This window comes from Mauremys mutica, chromosome 1, assembly GCF_020497125.1.
Source record: "Mauremys mutica isolate MM-2020 ecotype Southern chromosome 1, ASM2049712v1, whole genome shotgun sequence".
Lineage (NCBI taxonomy): Eukaryota > Metazoa > Chordata > Testudines > Geoemydidae > Mauremys > Mauremys mutica.
The window spans coordinates 285,223,432-285,235,927 of record NC_059072.1 but is presented as its reverse complement, the minus strand read 5'-3'; the positions used below and the strand labels follow the sequence as shown (position 1 = coordinate 285,235,927).

The 12,496-nt window shown below is 41.4% G+C and overlaps 1 protein-coding gene across 5 annotated transcripts in view; it reads right to left on the bottom strand.

The window, feature by feature from the left end:
- The window catches only part of TBC1D4 (TBC1 domain family member 4), a 157,423-nt gene that overhangs the window by 76,623 nt on the left and 68,304 nt on the right, over window positions 1-12,496 (bottom strand). For all 5 annotated transcript variants that reach the window (XM_045011426.1, XM_045011434.1, XM_045011455.1 and 2 more), the window contains exon 2: window positions 287-886. In XM_045011426.1, coding sequence (XP_044867361.1) covers window positions 287-886 — 600 coding nt within the window. The remainder of the gene's footprint in view (window positions 1-286; window positions 887-12,496) is intronic.

Sequence of the window (12,496 nt, the reverse complement as noted above, 5' to 3'; positions counted from 1 at the left end):
ATATTTAACAGATAAGCAATTATATTCCCTTCAAGTTTACTAACTTATATGATTTAAACTTTAGCTTCCCCCAAAATAACTGGGATACAAATTATTCAATATTATTTAGAGTTTCCCAGTATGGTTTCTATTTTGTATTACAATACATGAAAACAAATGTTTTTTGGCTTAACAGAAATAGTTTGCATAAGAAGTTTCAATATGCAGCAGTGACAATAATGGTGTAAGTCAAGCTCTCTTAATTTTATTCTATGCATGGCATTGCAGGTACTGCTATGGAACTTACCTGAAATAACATTGTTCTGTTTTTCTCAGAGTCTGAGGGTTGAACATGACTGGGTGCACTTGCATGTCTCCTGCGTGGCTGTGTTTTCAGGCTGGTATCATGAACCCTCCTTTGCATAACTGCAGTGACGCTGCTGCACCGGGAGCGGAATTCCTGCTGCTCATCAAAGCCAGAATCCTCCAAAATTCGCTCGGGGAAGGAGACACGGGCGCCAGCCAGGTTGGTCTGGCCTCCAATTGTAAGGATCCCAGTGTTCCCGGTGGTGGTGCTCGTGCTCGTGCCATCTAGCTCCTCAAATGGACTATCTGACGGAGAAGCTGGCATGTCTCCTTCATACAAGGTTAAATCTGAGCTGGAATCTGTGCTCCGCTGCTCACTCAACAGTTTCAGGCGCTGGCGCTCATGTAGACTGAATTTCTCAATGCACTCATCAATTAGAGTGGAGGGGGCTTTCTTATGGGCCACAGTCACCTTTCCACAGTACAAAACCTCAAATTTTTGGGAATTGTAGAAGGCATCTTCACTATCCTTACCAGGCTTGGCATCCTCTTTCAGGGCTGCTTTGGACACTTGCCTTATGCTGCTGATCACATCAGGAACCTGGGTGACAATTAAAAATCTTCATAAGGAAACCAGAAATTAAAGACCAAAGACACAAATGTCCAACATGCAAGGCCTTTAAAAAACGGATTAGAATTCAATGCTGAATAATAGAATGTCAGAGAAAATCATCATTATCCTCAAATGGATTTGGCAGAAAAGGCTTTGTAAACACAGCCCCAAGGATGTTCCCAATAAGATTTCAGTCTTAGAATATAGAAATGTTCACGCCAGTAACAGTTTAGCTACTGCAGTATGTGCCATGAGCTTCATGCCTTGAAATACTTAACTAGTCATTCCTGAATCCTATATGCACCATTTCAGACGGGTAAACAATGTCAAATATTTTTCTAGAGCCTTACAATTAAGCTACTAACAAACCCTTTAATATAGTAAGTCAGGCATACCAGCTCCAAAGTCTAATTGTGGCTGTACAAAGCACCACAGAGGAAATCGTGGGTTTGATTTCCTTGGGAGCAAGGTGTACTGTGCAAAGTTTCACCTACACAAGGCAACAGAGCAAGATGCCTACATTTCAGGGATATTGATCATACACATGAATTTTGTAGTCCCTCAAAATGCTACCCTGTTAATCAGTGCATAGAACTAGTAGGCTACATTCACAACTTACATTACTGGCAACAACATAATTAACTACACTGGGGTTGTAAGTGCTTATCTGAAAATCCTGATTTTTCCATCAGTTACTAAAACCTGGTAGCTTTACTAACTAGAGTGAATTTTTCCCCCTTCAGTACGTTAATTTCTTTAAGTGCTCCCAGTTACGTTTTGGCCTCAAATGCAGTATGAGCAATGTATGGCAATGGTATTCTTACAGAGATGTTTAATTGTGGAACTTGCTTCCTATTTCTATTCAGAAAACTCATCTGTTACAGCGTTTAATATTATACTCAAAGAAGTATCTCATCACCTTTGAAATTGTTTCTCTACATTATGGTTTACTGTAAAAGCCCTCTGACACCCTGATCTAAGCTTTCAGATCATGAAGCATTAATCTAACTCTTGTCGTTTCATGAGGTACCAGCTGTTAAAATTTGGCTCTGCAGGGGGAAGGTTGGGGGGGAAGATGATGACAATTAGGCAAGATAGTAATCAGAATAAAAATTTAAAGGATCACACTTCTCATCTAATTAGTTAAAGTTATGTTTTTAGTATTGATAAATCCTCTCAAAAGTACTTTCTAATTTAAATGTTTCCAAGTGCAAGATGACCTACAATGGACAAATGAAGTGAAGTGGCTAAACTATTAAGGAAATGGAATATTTTCTATGCTTAGTTTCATAAGGCTGTTGTAGCTCCCCTTGAGCCTACAGAAAGAAACTACTTATGAATAGGTCTCAACTGACCTTTCAGATTTTCTTGAGGGGATTGTTTCCTCATACTCCAAATAGCATTTATTTACGTTACTTAAAAAGTACTATACGGACACAATTACTAAGTTACTTGTCAGCAGTGCTTTTCAGTTCACCAATGAAAATAGTAGATAGATCAGTAGAAAAAACTTTCAGGGCTAGAAGTATGTCCTAGCACTGGTTCCAGGGTCAATCTTTGGTGCTGAACTTGGTCATCAACATACAAATAGACTTTACTCTAACAAGGATACCCACCAGAGAAGGTCTCCCATGAAATTGCAAGTCCTTTGAAACACTACATGTTAACTGGAAGTAAATTGAAAAGCTATTTGTCAAGAAACTGTGAGCTTCATGGAATATTGGGTACAATGATAAATTGCATAGAAATGGAGACTGAAAAAATAAGCTTACTCAGATGTGTTATAATGGAGAAAGATCATTGTCTGTGCGCTAATACAAAAATTACCTCATGTCTAAACTGGTAATATGGACTTTAAACACTTTATATATCAAAATACTGCTAAGTAATAAAGGGACACAAGCCAAAGGGAATAGGGAGTAAGAGCTTCAATGAGAGATGTGCCAGACCAACCCCAAAATGTTCACCAGTCAGCATAAGTGCAGGAACAGGAACAGGCACATAAAAATTCAGTTTAAAACTTTTAGTCTTTCTTAGCCAATCTAAGAGTATTATTTTGAGTGAAGCCCTGCGAGCTCTTAGAGAATATAGAATAGGCATGCTGTATTCTTCTTCATTTATTTACTTTTCTAACTTGTCTAAAGCTGGATGCAAGATCGTTATCCTTTGGAATTACTGACAGGTTATTTGGGGATAAGTGCTGAGAGCCATTCTTCAAAGTCTGGAAAACAAGACTCAGAAGTCTGACTAAGAACAGAAGATACATCTCTGAAAGCTGTGTCAAAGCAGTGGGCACAAAAACTCTGTCATCAAGGACTGGGGCAGGATGCTATATTCCTTCAGTTGGTACGTGAAGGGTGAGGAGAGAAACAGATCAAGATGCGTCTGACGAAGTGGGCATTCACCCACGAAAGCTTATGCTCCAATACATCTGTTAGTCTTTAAGGTGCCACAGGTCTCTTTGTTGCTTTTTACAAATCAAGATGGGTGGAAGATAACAGAGATGTAGTCCTCAATGAGAACAAAGACCTCTCATAGTTTTGAAAAAATGTTGGTTTAGAAATCAAGTTAAAGATACTGTACTGCACATTACTTCAAGTGCAGACTTCAAAAAGTGTACAGTGAAATTTAAATGGTCACGTTTCACTGTATGGGGGTCATGCTGCATATGATCAATATATACCAGAATTTGATACGCAAAATACCTTTAAACTAAAAGGGAGGTGCACTTTTAAGCCTGTTGGTATATGAAAGGATTTTAATCATCTACAAATATTTTATTAATTAATCCACTACATCAAACTGGAACTAGTTTCTAGTGTTCGAGTAAGGAGAGAGGAGCTGTGATATTTTCAGTATGCTGATGATTCTCAGCTCTGCATCTCCCAAGGTCTGCATGAGACAGCAGCTTGAAAGCAGGTGAACTAGCTGCAGCTCAGCCCAGATGAGGCAGCTCTGAAGGCCAACCAGAAGAAAGTACAAAAGTTTAATCAGGGGGATTGTTGTGAGGATGTGTGACTGCCTCTTGTAATGCAGGTTTCACTTACAATTTAGAGCTCATATTAGAGCAGAGGCTGCTGCTGGATTCACAGGAAGCAGCTGTTGTGAAAAAGCACTGTCTCACTTCTCCTGCACCTAGCAAGGCAAATATGATCTTCCTATGGGATATGGATCTTGTAGGCTACTGCAATGCACTATCTGCAGTCTGCACCTTAAAACCATATACTGTAGAAACTAAAGCTAGCATAGAACATGGTTTCAATGCTCCCCAATGGGAGCATCTAACACCACTGCTGCTCCACCTTAGCCAGAGGCCAGATTTATTAAACATTTTGGACATGCTCCAAAATATCTTTGTTCATGGGTGTAAGAGTGGAAGCAGGTTGAGAGAGGGGGCGGGGTTAGATAGGGGGCTATTACAGGCCTTTTGGAATGGAGGATAAATACCTTTTTTGTGCAGAAAGTATTATAAAAGGTGTACACACACACACACACGCACTTTATAGATAGATAGATTTGTATTTTGTATAGTGTACTTTTAAATGGAGTGCTCAGAGCTTTGGATAGGTACTTTAATCTATTTATTTGAGTAAAAGTTAGGAATCTCTGTGCTTTACAAATACGCTTTCATGCTGGAATCCTTACTTATCCCAGTTTAACTACACATTATGATATTAGATGAAAGCATATGATCATTTTAAAGACAAATATGGTCAGGAAAAATACATGTTAAAACTTACTGGCAGGACTTGCAAACAAGTTCAAGAAGCGTTTGTGAAAGTTTTAGCGTAGGTGTCTCGCATTAATATCATCAAGTATGTAACAGTTTTGCTTGTCGTTTTTAAAGTGGCAGAGCTGATAAAGTTTAGATTTTGGAGACTACTAGTTTTGATAAATGATGCATGCTGCAGCAAAGAAAACAGCACAAAGGAAAACCATTGTTATGGCTCTAGAATGGGACAAGTAATTCCATGGCAACATTGGATCTTTTCTTCAAGAATACAAGCGACAAAAGAGTCCTAGTAGACTATTCTCCCTTCAGTATTCTTAACTGCATTCACTGAGTGGAAGAATGGACCCCAAAGCAAAATATCGTATAAAATCAGAAAAGGCTTCCAGTTTCCACCAAAAATTAACTACAAGCAGGTTATTCACAAAGGTTCAAAAAAGCACAAATTCATACTTGCTACATATTGGCATAAAAACAGCTAAATGGGTTTTTAGACTTCACTGTGAAATACACTGCTACCTCGATATAATGCCACCCGATATAACATGAATTTGGATATAATGCGGTAAAGCAGTGCTCCGGGGGGCAGGGCTGCACACTCCAGTGGCTCAAAGCAAGTTCAATATAACAGTTTCACCTATAACACGGTAAGATTTTTTGGCTCCCAAGGACAGCGTTATATCAAGGTAGAGGTGTATATAGGGAAACTGTAATGCCTTATTAAGTTGATTTCTAACTTCATAAAGCTTCTAATGGGAATTTAAACATCACGAAGGCAAACTGTCCCAGTTTATTTAAAAAAGCAAAACAGAAGTGGACTATTCTTACGATGTGTAAGAAACTTACAACATAGTAATAGTCAGGTTTAATGTATTGAACACCTTCTGTTAGTAGAGGCTACTCAGCTCTAAATTAAAATCACACACACACACACAGAGCTTTAACTTTACTAGTAGGTCAGATATATTTTCTATGCAATGTTGTTGTAGCTATGTCAGTCCCACAATATTAGAGAGACTATGTATTTTCAATATAGGTCTGTGACAAGCTGGGTGGGAAGCAGAAAGAACACCATACATCACCATTCAAAGAGTGGTACCTTCGGGTTTGGATCTCAGTTGAATAGCTGAGGCATTCTCAAGCTACACTGAAGTAAATGACAATGTTTTTATTGAATAGGGGGTACCTAATAATAGATTTCTGCTATGAATAAAAGTACAGAAAGTTTCTCCCACTACAGAAGCTGGGAGTAGTTTCACTACATTTTCTCAGACAAACTGAGTTCATTATATCATACTCCAGCCAGTCACGAGGCTTCTAGACAGTAACAGTTGGTGCTTCAAAAGCCAAGTGTTTCCTGATTTGGCACTGGAACCACACGGGCTACATAGGATTTGAACAGCCACATTTTTATCTTAAAAAACAAAACAATACATGTTCTGTTTACAGTTAACAGGAACAGAGAAAGATTGGGGAAATAATGGCATCAAAATCATATTTTTAGGGAACTTGTACAGACATATTTACATAACACTTATGAGAGTCTTTTTATGAGGATTTCAACCTCTGACAGATTAAAAATTCACAAAATAATTAAAAACCAAGAGAGTGCCAGTATAACGAAACAAGCAATGAATCCATATGATCTGCTGAAGCTAGAAAACTTTCAAAAGAATAACTGGTGAAGATGTGAAATTCTTTTGATTATGTTCATATTCATAGTCTGCTGCACAGAAGCAAGTGAAGACATTTTACAACCTAGGGCTAAAGCAGGCGTGGGCAAACTTTTTGGCCTCAGGGCCACATCTGAGTATGGAAATTGAATGGCAGGACATGAATGCTCACGAAATTGGGGATAGGGGGAAGGGAGAGGGTGAGGGCTTCGGCTGGGGGTGCAGGCTCTGGGGTGGGGCTGTGGATGAGGGGTTTGGGTACAGGAGGGGGCTCTAGGCTGGGATCAAGGGGTTCAGAGGGCAGGGCTGGGGCAGGAGTTGGGGTGCATGGGGGTGGCTTAGGGGTGCAAGCTCCGGGTGGCGCTTACCTCAATCAGCTCCCGGAAGCAGCGGCATGTCCCTTCTCCATCTCCTAAGTGGAGGCACGGCCAGGCAGCTCTGTGCCCTGCCCTGTCCATAGGCACCACCCCTGCAGCTCCCATTGGCCATGGTTCCCGGCCAATGGAAGCTGTGGGGGTGGGGCTTGGGGTAGGAGCAGCATACGGAGCCCCCTGGCTGACCCTACGCATAGGAGCTGGAGGGGGGACATGCCGGCTGCTTCTCGAGAGCCACACAGAGACACAGCACGTGCGGAGCAGGGCAAGCCCCTGACCCTGCTCGCTGACAGGACCTTGAGGGATGGATTTAAAGGTCTAATGGGCCAGATGTGGCCCACGGGCCATAGTTTGCCCACCCCTGAGCTAAAGTCTACTCAGTTACACTGGTGCAACAGAAGAAGATAGACTTATCTAAATGAATCTTATATAAATTATACAGTAATAAGGAAACCCACTTTACAATTTACAAGCTACATCTTCATTACAAATTTGAATCTGCATGCTAAGAAGTAGAATATAGCAAAATTATTTTTTTTATTTCATGGCTAACCAAAAAAAAAAAAATCTGAAGAAAGTTTGGTTCATTTAGAACCCAAACTAATTTTTCCCCCCAATTTCTCACCAAAGCAAAAAAAAAAAAATTGTTAGCCAATGTAAGGTTTTTATTGAGAGCCCACACCCCACTGGTCATCATAACTGGGAAATGTATGAAAGGATATTATTTTTAAAAAGTTATGTGTCTATACTGTGTTCTTAAAGTATAAGAGGTGGGTGTAGCAATATCTTTTAGTGGACCAATTTCTAGGGGTGTAAGAGACAAGCTTTTGAGCTTCACAGAGCTCTTCTCTGTGAGGCTCAGAAACTTGGGACCAACACGACTACAACATTGCAAACAACATTCTTAAAGTCTGTTAGGCCTGGTCTACACTGCGGGAGGAACATTGATCTAAGATACGCAACTTCAGCTACGAGAATAGCGTAGCTGAAGTCAACGTATCTTAGATCAACTTAGAATCACTTACTTCGCGTCCTTGCACGTGATAAATCGATCCCTGATAGATCAATCGCTACCTGCCGATCCGGCGGGTAGTGTAGACGTACCCTTAGTTAAGATAGATCACCTGGAGGTGGTAAACAAGTTCTGGTCAGGCAGGCGGTAGTAGATACTTGTCACCCTGGCTGGTTATTGTGTATTGTGTGTCTTACAATGCAAGTCTACTTGCACAGGGAGCCACCAGCTGATCAAGATTGCAAAGCTGACAAGAGATCACAAAATCTGAAGGAAGAACACACAGCAGGAAGGGTGTCCTGTTTATGACTAAGATCAAAAAATTAGTCTGGTGTATCAGGACAATGCAAGGAGTCACAGGATATCCTTCACCTAGGGGACAAACTGCCAAGCCGCCTTATGAACACAGGATCACAGCCAGGTTAGCTATTAAATTTTGGGAAAAAGACTCTGGGTGAGCTAAAACTTCATTACACAGTAAAATGTCTCAGTTAAATCTAGGCTCTAGAAAGTACTTCTCAAATCTCTATTCTTTGTTCATTAAAGAACTACCCATTTTCGCTATTAACAAATCTAAGTGCTGCGAGTTAGGCAGAGCAGTAATCCTGGGGTGAAGCTGGTAAGCTGGGGGTACTGTTCCATTGGGAGTGGTGGATCTGTGAATTCTCTGAGTGTCCAGTGGACATGGGGCTGGACACTCCAGGGGGGTAACTCGGAGGATTCAGGGGCTGGACTGTGCCTATTACGAACTTGCAGAGCCTGCATAGGCTGAGAGGGGAGTGCTTGCATTGCCTGTGAAGTCCAGGAGGTGACCCCTGGCTGGAACGGACAAGGCTTCCTCATGCTAAGAGCAGGTGGTAGCAAAGTGCCTCACAACCCTGGGCTCCCCCAGGAAGCATCAACCCCCTGTCCCCCACAAAATGCATTTTTCGGCAAATGCACTAGTTACCAAAAAACCTTCACCCAACTCATCTAATAACCCTATTGGCAACCTGACTGAAGTTACTCAGTGTAATTTTCTGCTTCCTGCCTGTGGTGCAGCTATAACTCTTCAAAATACAATTCCACATAGTGAGTATTCAAGTCTTTTGGAAGTCTGAAACTACAGAAACCTGCTATATAAAACCCCCAAACACACTCCGGTCAGTACTCAAAGTATTGCTACTTATTACTAATTGTGCTGCATTCTTTACTAATAGCCAGATAAAGGCCTAAATACAGAATTGGTTAGGTAATTTGGTGTAATTTATGTTGAGGGGTGGAAAGGTGAGGTTGTTTGAGGTGAACCAACCAACAGGAGAGTGATGAAGGATTCCGGTGTTAGGTGTTGGTTCTGAAGCCTTCCTCTTGTTTTTTGTACAATCTTACTCTTCTACTCCTCATTACATAAAATACAGATTTATCAATATGCAAAGTCTCCTTTTATATCATACAGGAATTTGGCCAGTATCTGTGGTACAAATCAACAGAAACAAACACAGATCAGAACGAGTATCAAGAAATGTTTGCCATCACCTTTTACTTTGTTCTACTGTCAGTTTGGACTGACAGACAGAAAACCTAAAACGCAGGACTTGTTAAAGAAAGAACACCAAGGTGCAGTATGAAAATCCAAATGCAGAGAAAAAAGCCCAGGAACTGGGAGTGTGGGTTCTCTGGGATGAGGGGTTTGGGCAGGGGTGTGGGGGCAGAGATCAGAGTTTTGGGGTGCAAGAGTGGGCTCCAAGCTGGGCCAGTGGGTTGGGGTGCAGGGTCCCGGTGGCACTTACTGCAGCTCCAAGGAAGCTGACGCCAGGTTCCTGCGTCCCCTAGGCGCCTGAGCAACCAGGCAGCTCTGAATGGTGTGCACTGCCTTCACGCACTCAGGGACCATCCCCTGCAGCTCCCATTGGTTGTGGTTCCCGGCCAATGGGAGCTGCAGAGCCGGTACTTGGGGCAAGGGCAGGGAACTAGTGGCCGCAGGGAACTGGTGGCCACTTTCAGTTGCTGCACAGAGCTAGGGCAGGCAGGGAGCCTGCCTTAGCCTTGGGTTCCTGCTGTGCCACCAACTGGGGGGAGAGGGGATAGCTCAGTGGTTTGAGCATTGGCCTGCTAAACCCAGGGTTGTGAGTTCAATCCTTGAGGGGGCCACTTAGGGATCTGGGGCAAAAATTGGTCCTGCTAGTGAAGGCAGGAGGCTGGACTCGATGACCTTTCGAGTCCCTTCCAGTTCTAGGAGATCAGTATATCTCCAGTTATTACTTAACTGGACTTTTAACAACCCAGTCAGCAGAGCTGCCAAAGTCCTTTTTGACAGGGCATTCTGGTAAAAAAAAAAAAAAAAAAAAAAAGACAGACACCAGGCAACTCTAGCTTTCCCCCTGGCTTCAAGTGGATATGTTTCCATTCAGGTCTTGACAAAACCGTTTCTCAATTGTGGGCAAGAACTGTTACACAGAGATGTATGTCTTCATTATACTACCAATGCACACTCACACATAGTGAGGTTCTACATGCGAAGATAATACAGTCTATTTCCAAAAGCAGAGCTGAGTACTTCTACAATGCAAAAGGGGAAGGGGAAAGAAACATTTTAAACAGGGAAGCTAGAAATTTTAATTGTCATGAAATACTTATTTTAGCTCACTTTAGAAATGACTGATGCATTTTGATTTTAATGCAACTCTGAGCATAGTCAGACAGTAATTGATGTGTAATATATAAATCAGATAACAGTATTACATGATTTGCCTCTAGAAACACATGTAAAGCAGCTAGCTTATTTTGAGTGGACAAAGTAAGGCATGTTCCTTCCTCAGAGCTTTTAATCTAAATAGACACCATAAAGTATACAGACAGCAAGAGAAGGAAGTCAACAGGCAAAAGGGATTATTAAGGAGGAAAAGAATACATGGAACAGGTGACTACTTGGCTGGTTGAGTAGATATTGGGTTCTCTCTTTTAAACTGTTTAAGGAAGCACTGTGGCAAACACTATATAGTTCAACATAGCTAGATAAATTGTTAATAGTTTTCCCAACTCTTTACAAGGAATATATACAGAAATATTTCCTTACTGGGGATTCTCTCAATTCTTCCCTCAAAAAGTTCCCTCAATTCTTCCATTCAGTATTTTGAAATTGGCAGCCAGTGTTTGAAATTCAAGTTATATTACTCTCCCTTCCTTCAAACAAAACCAATCTTCCTTTAAGCAATGTATAAATCAACAGAAAAATCATGTGTCCCACTGGAACAGAAAATGACTATAGTACTTTAAATACAAGTGTCATATGAGCACGATAGCATTATTTAAATAAGTAAACATCTAAAACTTTAGAACTATTTATTTTGAGCATGTGGAAATAAATTCAGGATTTGATTTCCAAAACAGATAAACACTGAAACCTCTGCTTTTCTACAGGTTTAAGAGTAGCTCATTTTACTTGAAGTTTCATACTGTATCTCCTCAGTTTTATGTCCTCCATTTCTCCTTCAGTCTTTGAAATTTTGTTCTTTCGTATCTTACACTAGATATTAAATATACACATTGCTAGTGAAAAACAGAGCATTTATTTGACCAAAGATGCAAGTATGTCATGCTACTTTCAGCCCTCTACCACTGCTAGCATGTGTGTGCTTCTTTAAAGCCTTATCTTTTCAGAGATAACTTTTTTTTTCCAAATTGATCTCCTGAATGGCTAATGCATTCGCTGCATTCCAAGTCATAAATTTTGAAGGGAATGATAGATCCCACTCTGTCCACTGTTCATTACATAATAATGGTGCTGTATAGCCAAACTTTTTTGAAGTTGTAAAGCAGGGGTCGACAACCTCTGGCACAGGTGGGTAAGTACCCTGGTGGGCCGGGCCAGTTTGTTTACCTGCTATGTCCGGAGGGTTTGGCTGATTGCGGCTCCCACTGGCCACCATTCGCTGCTCCAGGCCAATGAGGGTGGCGGGAAGCGGTGGACAGCATATCCCTCGGCCCGCGCTGCTTCCCACAGCCCCCCATTGGCCTGGAGCGGCAAACTGCGGCCAGTGGGAGCTGCAATCAGCCAAACTCTACGAACGTGGCAAGTAAACAAACTGGCCTGGCCCGCCAGGGTGCTTACCCCGGCAAGCCGTGTGCCAGAGGTTGCCGACCCCTGTTGTAGAGTAAGCTAATGGGGCATGACAGACAGACAGACCAAAAGATGTATGTATTTTATAATGAATCCATTATATCAAGATATAAAGGCCCTGATTAAAATTCATCTTCTTACATGAAAAATTGGAAGGTGAGGATTCAAGATAGTTCCTGAAAAGAATTGTATCAAAATATTCCCTCCATTCAAGGTAGGCATGGATCTTATTTCACCCATCTCTCTCTCCCCTCCTTTCACTCTTACAACTAGAATTTCATTAGCATGCCAAGTAAGATAGGTCTGAGACAAATTCACCCCTTATGTACGTGGGTACAATTCTGACTTCAGTGGATGCCATCAATGATTTGGTGCCCTTGCATCTTACTCATTATTCCCCTCCTGTCAAAAAGGATGAATGTGAAGAAAAATTTACCATATGAATATAGCAAGACCCTCAGACTCCTCATTATCCTCCAGGGATCTCACAAGGCCAATATATTAACGTTGGAGATGCTCCGTTACTATAAAGATGGCAACAGTACAAAGCCTTAAGTAGACAGAGGACATTCTGACTTTTCTAGGAACTGGAGAAACTTTTCCAGTGGAATCATTAACTGTGAGCCTCCACAAAAGGCTAGTAATTCACCAATGATTAGTAAAGAATTTGGATCCCCAATCCAAAGAACAATTTCCTTTGACTACTTTAC